Raw genomic sequence first — 15,537 nt, forward strand, 5'->3', positions numbered from 1 at the left:
GCTGCGTCTAGACTGCCAGCCAAACCAAAGAAGAAGTTGTTCAGGTAACGCTTTAAACTACAGTACCCATGAAGCACAGGGAACCACAACAAACGTGCTAATACCAAACATTTCACTCAATGATGCCGGCATTTTAATTCTTGCTGCGACATGAGGTATGTAAATTATTATTTTTTTTACTTAACGCAACGATACCTGAAGGTTTCATAGTAATGTGCGCCATCATATGTTTACTATTTTCGCCAAATTCCTGGTTAAACATTTTCCATTCCTTGCGAGCTAACATTAGCTGCAGATGCTAGGCTGGCTGCTAGTCGCTGTTAGCAAACAAGCTAACCGTTAACGTTATTCTCGTTACTGTCAATCTGGTTATGCTAGTTATCTTTATCATGTTCTTAAGTGTCGCATCATTATGTTCCGTCTGGTTTCAGACAGAGAAACTGCTATGTGGTTTAACGCTAGAAACAACGTTAACGACGATAACATATGGCAATATTAACTACCATAACTATACTTAACGTTACCCCTTTGGTAATCCGAGCGCGTCTTCACAAACTATTGACGTGTGATTATGTTTGATGCTAAATATTTTGGTCCAGCTTTCGTCAGCCGTTGTGCTCGATACTTTTTTACTAACCCAACTGTCATAACTGTAAGTATTTCTGGGTATCGCACTCCAAACGTGTGGCCACGTCAAATATTATGTTAAATGACATATGAAGGCGGAAGCTGTCGTTTACATTAAACAGCTAGCTATGTGTATTGGCTGCATGTCTGGGATTGTATTTTAGATATTTGCATCTTCTCTGGGTATTCTCTTGCCCTGGAGTAGCTAGCAAAGCTTCTTTGTCACATACATATGGGTCAGTTAACTATATATTTTGGTACATAGTAGGATTAGACTTGTGCAAGATACACTCTTTCAGACAGCGAGCACTATCTACTGCATAGGTATACATTGGTGCAAAACAATTCTGTGAGCTGCTTACGTGGTTTGATGGTTTAGTAGAAGGTGCATGTGTTACAGGTAATCAAAAGAAATGCAATATATGATTATTCAACGGGTGAATTAAATGTAAAATACTTCCAGCTGACTGCACAATTGTGTTCACAAACTACCTCCATCTTCTAAAAGGCGGTGAGGGAAGTATAGTAATGCAGCGTGCAGGAAGCAGCCTCATTAGTTGGGTAATTACTGTAGTGTCATTGATCAAAGGGCAAACCAAGTGCAGCATTTGGTTGCAAATAGTTGCTGCTTGCTCTTAGAGGAGTGGGTAAAATAATTTGACATGACAACAATAGATTCTCATGAGTGCGCACCTGTCTTCTGTTTACCATCATACCTAATGTGATATGCTGGTTGTGCAGTATAGTGGGAGTCCCTTTTGTAAGGTAGGTAAGGTGTGTATATATATGGATTGAAAAAGAGGTTGCTGTTGGCACATACTAATGTTTTTTCAGTTTGTACTCAGCGGAGTCAAGTAGTTGTGCTTAAATTATTGACTATCTCAGCCATCATAAATAATACAACATGATGATGTTACCATATTAAGGCCATGAAAGTGCTCCAACAGATCCTGAATCTGTCTTGAATGAAAGAGTCCCTGCATGTTATGAGAGACCATGAAGTGGAGCCGAACCTGTAAAGTAGAGCAGTTGTGGAGAGAGCCTTTAATCACTCGTGCATATGATGGGACTTGATGTTTCTCCTCTTAAAGCTGAGAGGACTAGTGATGAGGGGGCGATACACTGAGTCTATTCAGCGTTGCAGACCTAGCTTAAAAGAGAGACAGTGCCTCATCTGTAAGGTGTGGGTGGAGCTTTGCCCTCTGGCTTTCTGCTCTCAGTTTCTCTGTGACATTTCAACTGTGGAGAATTTTCACCAGATTCAGCAGTAGGTAGGAAATATTCTGGGTTTGATTGCATTGTATTTTCTTTGTGGTGTGCTGTGTTAGCTTGGAGGAATCTGCTTGTTCTCTATTTTTTCCAACATTTGGCTCTAGTCTCTGCTGAATGAGTAAAGGTTAAATGACAATGAAAGGGGGAGGGATACTGACCAAACTTGCTCAGCTGGCAGGCGATGTCCCCCACCACTACTTTCCCTTCTCTTTCCTCCATTAATGCCTGTAGAATGTTATTTACACCAAATTACGGTTTCTGTCTCAGATTACAAGTTATTCTCACATGATTTTGTCAATGTCCGGGAGGAGTTGGCCCTTTTCCTATCACTAGGAAAGGGGCAGTTGTGTTTTACTATTGTTTACAGCCTCTCCATGAAATTGTATTGTGACAAACAGGAGTGCAAGTAGTGATCATCTCATCAGTAAATCTGTTTGTTTTTCAATGCCTCACTTATTTGTCTAGACTGCAAAATCCCAAAATTGAAGACATCTTCAAATTGAACTATTCCATAACCCTACAACATCAAATATAAAACTGACAAGAACCAAATCTTCATAGTTGAGACTCTGGAACCAGAGAATGATTCATGAATCATTTTCACAAAAAAACACTGAAGTTATTAATCATACTTTGCTGATTGATTTTCTGTGGATTATATCAATTAATCTTTTCAGCACTAGTGACAGAAATTTTGTGGATCACAGTTTTCATGCCAAAGGTTAAATTTGACCAAAGTTCATCAGCAAGTGAGGTCCTAAATACTTGAGGCCATGTATTATTTTGAACATTTCATGAATGTAACTTTCTACAGTATGATTAAGAAAGCTTTTGTGATTATCACGTTTCAAAATGGAGAGTGATAATTATTGTAATATTGTTTTTTGACCATAAAGATGCATTCTGTAATTGATTGTCTCTTATCTCTCTTAAAGGTGTTGTTTCCTGTAGCCAACTATGGCACCAGGGGATGTGGTGCCAGACCATGCCAAGCATCTGAAGTCCAAGGAGAAGCGACCTGGAAACAGGGCATCGAAAGACTGTGAGCCTGATGGGTCCTTTGTGTTTGAAGCTCATGAGGCTTGGAAGGACTTTCATAACTCCCTCAGGCATTTCTATGAAGTAGGAGAGCTCTGTGATGTCACGCTGAAGGTAGGTCACTCAGTCCAGACTCAAGGAGAAAAAAGAAAAAAAAAATGTTTTTTTTTTGTTCTATATTTATGTCTCGACTGATGTTAGTGTTTTCAGCTATCAATAGATGAGAGCCTAATTAATCAAAATTTGAAGTTGTATGTGGTTGTTTGATTTATTTCCAACCTCTAAATAGCTGCCAAAATCACAGTGCCCTGCTTGAGCAATCACACTGTGGAGGTGAATATGCAGCGAGTTTATTAGCACTGTATGCAGGGTGTGCCCTGTTTTTCAAACATGCATTTTGTGTTTGTCTCTTTTTGTAGGTTGGCAGTAGGTTGATACCATGTCACAAGCTAGTGCTGGCTTGCGTGATCCCTTACTTCAGGTATGTTCTGTTTTTCTGTTTTATTATTTGAACTAGTCCTGTAATAGCAATTTTCAATAAACACATTACATGCCAGATAAATGTTTGCACTAAACATACAGAAAGTAAACAACAAATAACTGTAAAGACCAGTGGCAGAGTCCTTTCCAAACTTAAAGATAAAATATATTTTTATGTATTTCAAATGCTTTTGCAGAACACAAGCTTTGTGTGTTTCACCTTATTTGTGTCTAAGTTGCCATTTCTTCCCTCAGGGCCATGTTCCTGTCAGACATGTCTGAGGCTAAGCAGGAACTGATAGAGATCAAGGACTTTGATGGTGATGCCATCCAGGACCTGGTGCATTTTGCCTACTCCTCCAAGCTCACATTAACTGTGGACAATGTGCAGCCACTGCTTTATGCTGCCTGCATCCTTCAGGTAAAGAAACACAAATACAATCAACCAATAAACCATACAGACATTTTTTTCTCTGTGTAAAACTGCTTAATTACTGCCTGGATCTGCTAGGTGGAGTTGGTGGCGAGAGCCTGCTGTGAGTACATGAAGGCCCATTTTCACCCCACCAACTGCCTGGCGGTTCGTACCTTTGCCGAAAGCCACAATCGCGTGGACCTGATGGACATGGCCGACCGCTATGCCTGCGAACACTTCACTGAGGTAGTGGAGTGTGAGGACTTTACATGCGTGTCCCCCCAGCACTTGCGCACTTTATTGTCCTCCAGTGAGCTCAACATCCACTCAGAGACACAGGTGTACAATGCAGCAGTGAAGTGGCTGAAAGCAAACCCACAGCACCATGAGGCCTGGCTGGACCAGATCATGTCTCAGGTTAGAGAGTGCATAGCCTCAATCAGAAGGGTTCGAGCTAACTTACATGAAAGTTGCATCTTCCTGAATTTAAAATCTTAAAGTTTAATATGTATGTTTGGAAGTACCTCTGTGCAAGTTCTAGTAAAGTTAGACTTTATGACCTCTTTTACTGATTACCTGAAGGTTTAGCTCCATAACAGTCTATAAAATTAGTGTTATGTATGTTCACAGCTTTACGTAATCACCTTTACAACCACAGTATGTTTATGCTGGTCTCTCCTTCAGGTGCGCCTCCCCCTGCTCCCTGTAGAGTTCCTGACTGGAACAGTGGCCAAGGAAGAGATGATCAAAGGTAACCTGAGTTGCCGCGACCTGATGGATGAAGCCAGGAACTACCATCTGCACCTCAGCAACAAGGTGGTGCTGGACTTTGAATACTCAATCCGTACAATACCCCGGAAACACACTGCAGGTAGTACTTATATGGTGGCCTTGAACATGTAACTACTCCTTGTCTTATCATCCTTAAAAAATACAAGCTACATTCATTAAACAATGCTTTTTTTCTGTGTTTGTGTTTTGTAACAGCCTCACACTTGTCTTCATAACATAAGCAATCATACACAAATGTAATATATTGTGTATTTGCTGTGTATATTTTTTCATCTTTTTAAAAATGTGTTTATCCTGAGGTTCTGTGGGCATGTAGTATAATGTATGCTTACTCACTTTGCCAACTTTTTGTTCTTTCCTTTCGCTTCTTCAGGGGTTTTGTTCTGCGTGGGAGGCCGGGGGGGTTCTGGTGACCCATTTCGCAGCATCGAGTGCTACTCAATCACTAAGAACAGCTGGTTCTTTGGTCCTGAAATGAACAGCAGACGGCGGCACGTGGGTGTAATATCTGTAGGAGGTAAGAGGGCTTATATATGATAACACTGCTACAAGTAAAAGACGGTGCATGGGAAGGTGAACACAGGGAAAAGTTAAGAAATTGGAAGAGCACAGGAAAACATGACATACACTCAGTTGCCTGAGTATACACACCTAGTAAAACTAATGCAATGCAATACGACAGTTCAGCAATAAACTTAATCTGGATAAAGGTTGTAATCAAATAAAATAAAATGTTTTAGAGAGGTGCTGAATCAACCTTATGATCAGTTTGGAGGCTGAAGTTTGTGGTGTATTGCATTAGAGGTGCTTCTGTTACTGACAGCTGATTGAATGTAACATTCCCTAACATTTGAGTTTGTATAAGATAATTTAGAGAATGAAATATTTGCATTACACATTTACATGACGGTGAAAACAGTACACTTTACAATATTCTGTACCAACTGAAAACAGCTGTTTATCTTTGTGATTCATTACTTGTTGCTTGTTCCATGGATGATTTGTAATTACTGGTCAGGTCACATCATCGTAAAGGCTTCATATCTGTTTATTGTTGGCTTCCTCAGGTAAGGTTTATGCTGTTGGGGGCCATGATGGTAATGAACATTTAGGCAACATGGAGATGTTTGACCCCCTCACCAACAAGTGGATGATGAAAGCCTCCATGAACACCAAGAGGTATTCAGACACTACAATGTACTGAATGTGAACTGGACTTTCTGCTTTGCCTTTCGTTCTGGGAGAGTGTGCTTATCACACAAAGCCGCTTTTCTCCATGTTGGCCATTCTAAGCCTAACAGGATGGATGCGAAAACACCAGTCTTGGTTTGGAGTGTGGATGATAAAAAGAAAGCTTTTCTAGAAACAAATGAATGCAGTATGTCGCAGCAGGCTTCCGCTGTAGCGAATAATTTATACACAGACAAACAGCAGAAATACTGCTTTGAGCAAGGTTGTGTGTGTTTCTCAGGAGGGGTATAGCCCTGGCAGCTCTTGGTGGTCCTATCTATGCCATCGGAGGTCTGGATGACAGCTCCTGCTTCAACGACGTGGAGCGTTACGACATCGAAAGTGACTGCTGGAGTGCTGTGGCTCCAATGAACACGCCCAGAGGAGGAGTGGGATCTGTGGCGTTGGGGGTAAGACGGTAGAAAGCTGTGAATCACTTGTGACTGATATATGATGTCTACTCTGGTCTTCATTGGTTTAACACTCTCTCCTTGCCAGAGTTTCGTGTACGCAGTGGGAGGCAACGATGGCGTGGCGTCGCTGTCCAGCGTGGAGCGGTTTAACCCACACCTCAACAAGTGGACGGAGGTCAGCGAGATGGGACAGCGGCGGGCTGGAAATGGAGTCAGCAAACTCAATGGCTGCCTCTATGTCGTGGGTGAGAGGAATAAAAAAAACTTAGATGGTCACATGTCTGGTTTACAGAGGGTAAAAATGAGATTTTTATCGGGAGCCACTCAAGGTTCATTAAATGTCCAAAGCTGTTTCAACTCATGAAATCCTCTTTTGTTGTGCCTTCTCCTTTAGCAGCAACATAATCCTACTCAAGCAGCTGAGTGTTAGCATGCATACCTAGAAGGTTATGTGTCATTATTGCATGTGAGATAATCTCATGCATGCCAGTTTCCTGTTTGACCCCTGAGCGATCTTCATGAAACCATCAGAAGTAACCCTACAGGATACATTTGTTGTGCTTTTAAGTAATTATCCCTCCCATCTTTCCTAAAGGTGGTTTTGATGACAATTCACCCCTGAGCTCCGTAGAGCGCTTTGACCCACGAATGCACCGCTGGGAGTATGTGTCCGAGCTGACCACCCCCCGCGGGGGAGTCGGGGTTGCCACTGTGATGGGAAGAGTGTTCGCAGTCGGGGGTCACAATGGGAACATCTACCTGAACACAGTGGAGGCTTTTGAGCCTCGAATGAACAGGTAAGGAGGAGATGTATGAGGACTGTGTGATGCATTTCTAAGGTACCGAGGTGGATTTTATCCCTGTTTTACAACCCTCTGTGGTGAGAACCCATTAGGATAAAACTGTAGGTGTTTGGTAGCAGCTGTGTGTTTATTGCTAATAGATATTCATATTCATCTCTCATGGAATAATTTCAGGCAGGCGAGTTTACACACACATACAAACAATTCATTCTCATGCATCAATCTTAAAACACTAAATATGGTCATATAATTTGGCAGCAGCCAAACTGTAGCTGGCCATTATCCCAACATCAAAAAGGTGCATTGTGTCAAAAAGTGAATCTATATAAATCTGTAAAATTATCCTCTCTTGTACTGTGACTTTTTACAAGTCTTCATTTTTTCTTATATATGACCAGATTTCCTTATATTTGTTTGACATGCGTACAGTCTGAAAAACACATTTCTGAAGGCTATAGCTGAAAGTGGTCATGGAGGACATGCTAGTTTTCTTTGTTTTTTTGAGGATTTGTTCAGTATTAGGCTGCACAAAGAACCTTGGTGTTTTGCCAGTAATATGCTGAAGTTACGCCTTGCATTCAGTTGGGCTGAAGGAGACCAGTGCATGAAATATAAGAAAACATGAAACAAAAAGAGAAAATACAAACAAATAACAGGAACCCTGCAGTATGCACACTGCAAATTGGAGTGAAAGACAAAGCCAGTATATCCGGTTATATATTGGTGTGCAGTCTTTCTCAAATAAAATTTGAATTATGTTACAGGAGCATTGAAACCAGATGAAACTTAATGGTACCCTGGACAACAGTCCAATATTTTAATTCAGCAGTTAAGGATCAAACATAAATGACTGTCACTCTGTCTTCTTCTTCTATTGTGATTTATGTCTGTTTGCTGCTCAGATGGGAGCTGGTGGGCTCAGTGTCTCACTGCCGTGCCGGCGCCGGCGTGGCCGTCTGTTCGTCTCACGTCAGCCAGATCAGGGACGTCGGCCAGGGCTCCAGCAACGTGGCCAACTGCATGTGACCGCCAACCCCACTTATTACCAGGTGACTGACTGCCAGGCCACCATCAGATCTGATCACTGCACAAGCACACGACACAAAGCACAAAACGGTGACGGAGTGATTTCACCCAGCAACTTTATCACTGTCGCCAAGTCTGAACACCAGCCTAAAACACACTGAGGCTGATGTTCGACTTGCACACAGTGATTGAGAAATATTAGGGAGGTTTTACTGACTTGAAGTGCACATCTGACAAATCTGAAGTCTTCTCTGACAAAATGACACGTTCAAGACTTGTTTCTTGACTCCTGCTGGTGTTATTTGCGGTCAGTGATGTAGTATTTTGTACTGTATTTTTTTTCTGTTCGACTGGCTTGCCATAGTTTTGAGTTTTTAAAGGGAAAATAGTAGCTGAGCCTTGTATTTAAAGCAAGCGTCTTGAGACTGAGAGATGAGTTTTGGTTCAGAACTGTAGGTTAACTGCACTCTATGAACGGGGACTTTATAGTGGGCCACTATGAAAGCGTCTCAAAGGTCTCCTCTTTAGACTGTCTCTGGTTTACTCTTTAGCTCTGCAGTTGTTTTCATAATCCAGAGAGATGTGATGATAGTGGATTCAGCACCTTGTTTGCAGTGCAGCATTTCAATCTGAAATACGATATTAAGATGTCAAGTACATTTCTAAGATTCCTCTGATCATGCCAGGTTCAGTGAAGGAGTCTGTTAGACAGGGGTGGGCCATATGACCTAAAATTTAAACCATGTTTTTTCATATTTCATTTCAAAGTTAGACGAGGGATTATTTAGCAGTAAACCCAAAGTATATTATATTAAGTACAACAGTCCGAGTACCCCAGGGCCTTTCTATCAGGTACATTCACATACGGCAGCAACAGACACACAAACCGACGCAGCAGAGGGGGCTTTCCTGTAACAATAAAACCAGCTGAACTTGTGTTGCAGTGTGAAGTGTGGAGATAACGTTACATCTGGCTTTGTGAGACGACACAAAAAGCAACATGAAAAAACAGTTTCCCACATCTATCCTACTGCTCTGGTTATTGAAGTGGCTTCAAATGAGGCTTCAGGTTCAGTTTCTCTTAACTTTCCCTCGGTATTAAATACGCTAGTGTTGCTCCAGTGTGTGGGTCTACAATAGATGCTGGAATAGCTGTGGAACAGGCTCACCAGTAAAATAAGCAGTTACATAAAAATAGCAAAACTTACAGGTTCTGAGTTTGACGTCAGTATCGATCCATCTTTGAGCTTCAGGTTTGAAGAGAATCCTGCTCTGCCCTCAAAGCAGCCTGAAGTTCAATGATTAGCACACACATAACGTTAAAACTCAAAGCCTGAGAGTTTTTCCCAGTTGCTGTTGTGGGGACATTTCCACCAAGTTAATCCACTGGGTCTTCACTTCCTCGGGTGGTGGGAGTAGATGAAGACTTTTGTGTTGGTTCTTGCAGCCAACAGCAGAAAAGTTGGTGTATGTTGTTTGTAATGACACCTTCACATCTTCATGTTACTGGCATTATAGCAAAGAAAAAAAGTAGTTAGTGGATGTATCTCCAGTTCTATGAGTACATGCGTAGCCCTCTACCTGCATGCTTTGACAGCTCAGTTAATTAATTTAATATGAGAAAACATTTATGGTGATATTGCATAACCGATGTCATGGCAGACCGTGACACCGGCACGCGCCCACCCCCTCTGTTTGAGCACATTTTGAAGCTGCTTTTCAGAGTTCTTCTGTCAGCATTTCATCAGTAAGCTGCATCGTGTGTGTGAACAATCATTTTAAGGCCGACCGGGACAAATCAGTCACTGGTCAGGAAGTGACAGAAGAATTTAACCGCTGCAAGTGCCAAACACAAAAACATGTGCATCAGGCAGCGCAAATCCAGTTCAACCGCCTGCCGAATACTGAGTCGCCACCTTTACCTCGTCCTCAGACCTGAGAGAGGTTTGATAGCTATAGACCCGAGAGTCGAGGAGTGATCAGAGCAATACGATGCGCCTCGCCAGTCCAGTTTTCAGTTTTACATTGTTGTACAGAGATCTGTTCAAACTGTCAGGGACAGATTTTAAAAATTCAAGATTTGTGTTTGACGATAGCTGGACTGTCAGAAATCCTAATCAGAGTGCTTTCAGATGTGTACGAGACTCAGCTGAGGTTTGTCTCTGCAGATGGTGACGTTATATTTTAATATATAGACATTTTGTATAATAAGATAGGTGTACCTTTGGTATTATTCTTTACTACACTATCTAATCTATTGCTGTGCACTATTTTCCTAGAATAGATGTGAAGTCTGAGTATATTTTTGTCCTAAATGGAGAATTTCTTGTTATTCATGTTTGAAGATGTTTATTTAACACTCCTATTTCTGCCTGTTTCTGCTCTGTCCAAGAAAAATCAAATCATTTCTGGCAACAGTTTTGTTTTTCAGAATAGGCTGACAGAGTTTAAAATACAGTTTATACTGGAAAATATACATATTATTGTGTAGTTTGTGTCCTGCCGGTGTTCATACAAGTGCATATTATCAACAATAGATTATCAATATTGTTGCTGGCTTTGAGCCAGGTACTGAGTCTTTTGTAAACTTTACGGTACTTTGTGTTCTTCCTCCTCTTGACTGCTTCCATCTTTTGCTTTTTGTTTACATGCTATTGGTATAAATTGATATAATAAAGTTATGTGTAAAGTTCATTGGTGGGATTCCTTTGTTTGTTTGTTTTTTTGTTTCTGTAACGCTTCATGAAATTCTGCCTTCTAGTCAAGGCTGGCTCCAAACCAACTCCTCAGCAATCAAGTTTATGTTAACACCCTTTTATGAAACACTTCACTTCTGAAAAGTCACCCTCAATACTCACATCAGACTGTGCTGAACTACTTTTGTGGGACTTTCATGGTTCATTTACAGTTTACACTACAAAGTGTCTGCTGAACAAGTACTTATAAATGAGAATAACAGTCAAATTTAGCTTTTATTGTCAAGTAAAATCCTGTTAAACCAAGTTAAAAAGTAACAGTTTGGCGGCAAATGTTTGGCCGTATAAAGTTCATTGACAGTTCTTATAACCTGTCTTCTGGACTTTATGGTTCCACTGCATCAAAGCGATAACAAACAATGTGTTTGTATTGTCATTTTGACGTGATATGAGTTACTGGGGCCGATAAACTGCTCGCAGTGTTTCTGCCATTTTCAAACAGCACACAGACGCTGCATTCACCGAAATGTTGTTTAATCTTTTGATGAGCAAAGTACATTTTGTTCATGAAACACATTGAGTCAAGGAAAGTGTTTTACATTAAAATTCATTCAGCAAGGTGATTTATTGAAAAGGAAACATTACAAAACATTTTTCAACCTTAGAAAATGCATAAATTTTGCATCTTGCTTATCACTTTTAATTGTTCTTTTTGGTTACGTAAAATTCAAACATTTCGTCCATAATATTACACAACATGCAATCAAACAGCCAGCTTTGTTTTCAGTTTTATTCGGCAGCAGAAAAATGTGTCAAGAGGTCAGGCGTGTGTCATCTGTGCTTTACTGCACTCAGTCTTTGGACCCTGGATGGATGCTGAAAAGAGGCGAACTAACGAGAAGATACTCAGAGGTCTGATAACCGGCAGCTAGAGCCCGTCACACACACTCTGCCGGGCTCAGGGGGTTTGGAGAGGAGCGTAACGATATTAGGATGTGCAGAAACACACCTTAAGAGGTGAACGCAGAAACAAACATGGACAGAAGACAAAGGATGCTACTGCAGCTGCTCTGCTCTGCTGCTCTTCTTGCTTGCAGTAAGTCTCTTTTTGATCAAATGTTTTGTAGTTTTTGTGACACTTGCGACCCCCGAGAGTGAATGTAATGATTATGAGGATGTCAGAGCGTAAACCTGAGAGCACTGACCCTGGTTCTAGTTTAGTTTTTAAGTTCCTGAGTGAGCAGACCTGAGATGGAGGGAGAAAAGTTAATTTAGTTTCAATCACCTCCCACAATGGAAATCTGAAAAATCTTTAAAAATTAATATAAAACTCAGCAGTGAACAGAGATTATTCACTCATGGGCGCCACAGAAGAAGCTTTACTTGTTTTTACTTTTGCTTCACGTAAAAAGCAAACACAAAAAACAGTAAATAGTTTCTTAGAAAAAATAAATGTTAAGAAACGTGTTGTACAAAAGATTTCTAAACCTTTTCTTCTATGTTGTTCCAGTAATTTTCAATCAATCTTAATTACTTCCTGTCATGATCTGTAATAAAATCACCTGCCATCGTTACTGTGTTTACCTCTTGTCTTTAGAAGGACATCCTGGTTTGTATTTTTTTTTTTTAAATACTTTATTTATAGTTTTTAATTTATAAACAAACATGTCCCCCCCCACCCCCAAAAAACAAGACTGAAAAAATAAATAATACAAACTGTATACTAACAAAATAATAACAATAATATTAACAATAACAATTATTGAATGAGTACATCTATAAATAAGTAAACATATGCAAACACCTAGGATTTATGTATTACACATATTTATGCTAAACATAGGAAAAATAAATACATAAAAAACATGAATAATATAAAAAGGAAAATTACTCCCTTACACATACACGGACAGGGAAACTTTTTATGATAGCTTCAGGTTTTTAACATATTCAATGAAAGGGCGCCAGGTCACACTAAATTTTCCAGAGCAATTAGTCCGACTGTATCTCAGTTTTTCTAACTGCAACAAAGAGAGCATTTCTTTAGTCCAATTAATAAAAGATGGGGGTTTATCTGATGTCCACTGAAGGAGAATGAGTCTTCGGGCCATTAATGAAGCGAAGGCGATTGCCTTAGCTTGAGATGTAGAAACTGTCATTTCTGGAGGAGGGATCCCAAAGATGGAAATATGTGGGGATGGGGCAATTGTTTTGCCACTTATACATGAAAGAACCTCAAAAACTTTTTGCCAGAAACTGCTCAAAGACTGGCAGTGCCAAAACATATGACCTACAGTAGCTAAACTATGATGACATCTTAAACACATTGGGCTGACATTAGGATATATTTTAGCAAGTTTTACATTTGAGTAGTGTAGGCGGTGTAGCACTTTAAACTGAATAAGGCACTGTCTAATACAAAAAGAAGAAGAGTGAATGCTTTCTAGGCTGCGCTGCCAGAATTCCTCAGATAGTTTAATGCCCAAGTCCTGTTCCCAAGCTAATTTTGTTTTGCCCCATGAGGGTGGATTAATATTTTGAATCATAGTATAGATTTTGGAAATATTACCTTTTTTGTAGGGATTTAGAGCAAGTACATCATCACTAACATTCTTTGCTGGTATATTAGGAAGTCTAAAATGTGTACTAGCAAAACTTCGTATTTGTAGAAATCTAAAAAAATGTTTTTTAGGAATATGATGTTTTTTTTTTTTTGCAGTGTTTCGAATGACACGAGATAGAGATCTTTTATAAAGACCAGACCATTTTTATGCCAAATTTGAAATGATGTGTCAGTTTTAGATGGTGGAAAAAAGGTGATTACTGGTTTGTACTTTTAATTTATTTGATGATTTAAGTGTATTTTATAATCTGAAATGTTTGCTATCAGTGGGTTTACGCTGATACCAACTGAAACAATGTGCATGGTAGCACATTGTTTCAGCTGAGGAGGAAAACACTTTGCCTCAGCCCGTTACAGAGTGTGTGCAGGACATGTGATTCTATAGTGTGTGTGGACGTTATTAAAGTCAAACATTACAGAAAGATTTATATGAGGTGACTGACATGTGGATCTGTCATGGGACTTTTATGATTGATGGGCGTTCAAATGGTCCTCCAACCTGTAAAAGTCCACATCAACAGGCCGAAGTTTTTCCATTTGATTTTTTTGTGGTACTTTTATTCTGCTGTTCTTCCTCACTGGAAGGTTTGATTCCACTGTGTCTTGTAATCTGATGCATGATTTCACAGATATACAGAAATGCATATGTGTATTTTAAAAAAAAGCAGTGTGATTACCACAAGTATTTAGATCCTTCACTGAAGTAAAAGTACTAATACCACACAGCACTCAATGCAGAAAAATGTCCCCTGTGACTTTTAAATGATAATATTAGATCATTAGATTATTATTATCCCAAATTTCCCTGGCTGGGGATTAAAAAAGTTGTATCTTGCAGTTGTACTCATGCATTAATATAAAAGCAGGATTGATTGTAATATTCAATAAATAGCAGCAATGCTGTGATTTTTGGAACCATGAAATATTTTTGCATGAAAAATGACTCAATGATTATCAAGATACTTTCCAATTAGTTTTCTGCTAATTGTTAGATAATTGTTAATCAGCTGTATTTGTATAAACTGTTGGATAGTTTAAATTCTAACAAAAGCATCATATTTTAAGAAGTAGTTGTGTTTTTTATGCAAAAGTAACAAGTAACTAAAGCTGTCAGATTATTGTAGTACAGTAAAAAGTTTCAAAGTTTACATCGGAAATGTACTTAATTACAATCCACCACTGTTAATAGACCTCTGTGTTTAATATGCATGATAAGAAGTGAAGCGGTGTAAAAGAAACGTATTGATCTGTATTTTTTCTTCTATTTTAAGTTTTCAATGTCACTGTAGTTTTTATCTAGATTGTACAGTTTTTACTTACTTAGTTTGTACAGTTTTTATTTAGATTGTACAGTTTTCTTATTTATCTCTTTTCTAATATATGTCCTGTCACAAAGGGTTGAAGAGTAACGCAATTTCGATTCTCTGTTTGTCCTGTACATACTGCAGAATTGATAATAAAGCTGACTTTGACTTTGACTTTCATAACCATTTTCCTGAGGTTAGCATCTAGTGGCCGTCACAGGAACTGCAGCTGGAGGCACATATCAGTACAGTACATTTACTCAATTACTGTAGAATTTTGAGGTACTTGTACCTTAGTAGAGTATTTCCATTTTGTGCTACTCTATACTTCTACTCCATTACATTTAAGAGGGGAATATTGTACTTTTAATTTCACTACACTTGTTTGACAGCTATAGTTACTAGTTACTTTTCAGATTAAGATTTCATAAACAAAACATTTGATCAGTTTATAAAATGTGATGCTGTGTTGCAGCTTTAACTTCCCAAAAGTATGTAAAGCACATTTAATTAGCTACATCTAAATCAGCTTTAATATGGCAGAACTGTTCACATGTTATTGCATCAGTAATAAGCGTCCAGTCCCTTAATGATATAACACTGACAGGGCCGTTCTGACAGCAGTGTGGTATAAGTCCTTTTACTGAAGTAATTGATTTGAAAACCTCCTCCAGCACTCTTTAAGCATTCTTGAGCAGCGCTCTGACCTCTCTGTGGATGAAAATGACGTTCCTGAGAGGAGGGTTGTTGATGTTTCTATTCAACACGTCACGTTTTGGTCTTGCAGTAACAGTGTTTTATATTGATGTGTTTTCAGT

The 15,537-nt window shown here is 39.4% G+C and overlaps 1 protein-coding gene across 4 annotated transcripts; it reads left to right on the plus strand.

Annotated features, from left to right (window-relative positions):
* The first annotated feature begins 29 nt into the window (after positions 1 to 29).
* klhl8 (kelch-like family member 8) lies at positions 30 to 10,790 on the plus strand. Of its 4 annotated transcripts, none has more exons than XM_041960094.1 (12): positions 30 to 155; positions 2,835 to 3,051; positions 3,357 to 3,418; positions 3,673 to 3,838; positions 3,929 to 4,249; positions 4,517 to 4,703; positions 4,998 to 5,141; positions 5,692 to 5,803; positions 6,096 to 6,264; positions 6,353 to 6,512; positions 6,863 to 7,064; positions 7,973 to 10,790. In XM_041960094.1, exons 2-12 carry the CDS (start codon positions 2,857 to 2,859, stop codon positions 8,094 to 8,096), a joined length of 1,842 nt encoding a protein of 613 aa, XP_041816028.1. In that variant the 5' UTR covers positions 30 to 155; positions 2,835 to 2,856; the 3' UTR covers positions 8,097 to 10,790. The 4 variants fall into 4 exon arrangements, with proteins under 4 accessions (XP_041816028.1, XP_041816031.1, XP_041816029.1 ...); XM_041960097.1 differs by having other exon boundaries at positions 3,929 to 4,078; XM_041960095.1 differs by lacking the exon at positions 30 to 155 and adding an exon at positions 574 to 652.
* Positions 10,791 to 15,537: the final 4,747 nt, after the last annotated feature.

This window comes from Chelmon rostratus, chromosome 19 (genome assembly GCF_017976325.1).
Source record: "Chelmon rostratus isolate fCheRos1 chromosome 19, fCheRos1.pri, whole genome shotgun sequence".
Lineage (NCBI taxonomy): Eukaryota > Metazoa > Chordata > Actinopteri > Chaetodontiformes > Chaetodontidae > Chelmon > Chelmon rostratus.

Excerpts from the sequence above, each read along its gene's own strand:
- klhl8 (XM_041960094.1), top strand. The coding sequence starts at position 2,857 with ATGGCACCAGGGGATGTGGTGCCAGACCATGCCAAGCATCTGAAGTCC. Across the intron at positions 3,419-3,672 it reads TGCGTGATCCCTTACTTCAG|GGCCATGTTCCTGTCAGACA; the intron begins GTATGTTCTGTT and ends TTCTTCCCTCAG. Across the intron at positions 6,513-6,862 it reads TGGCTGCCTCTATGTCGTGG|GTGGTTTTGATGACAATTCA; the intron begins GTGAGAGGAATA and ends TCTTTCCTAAAG.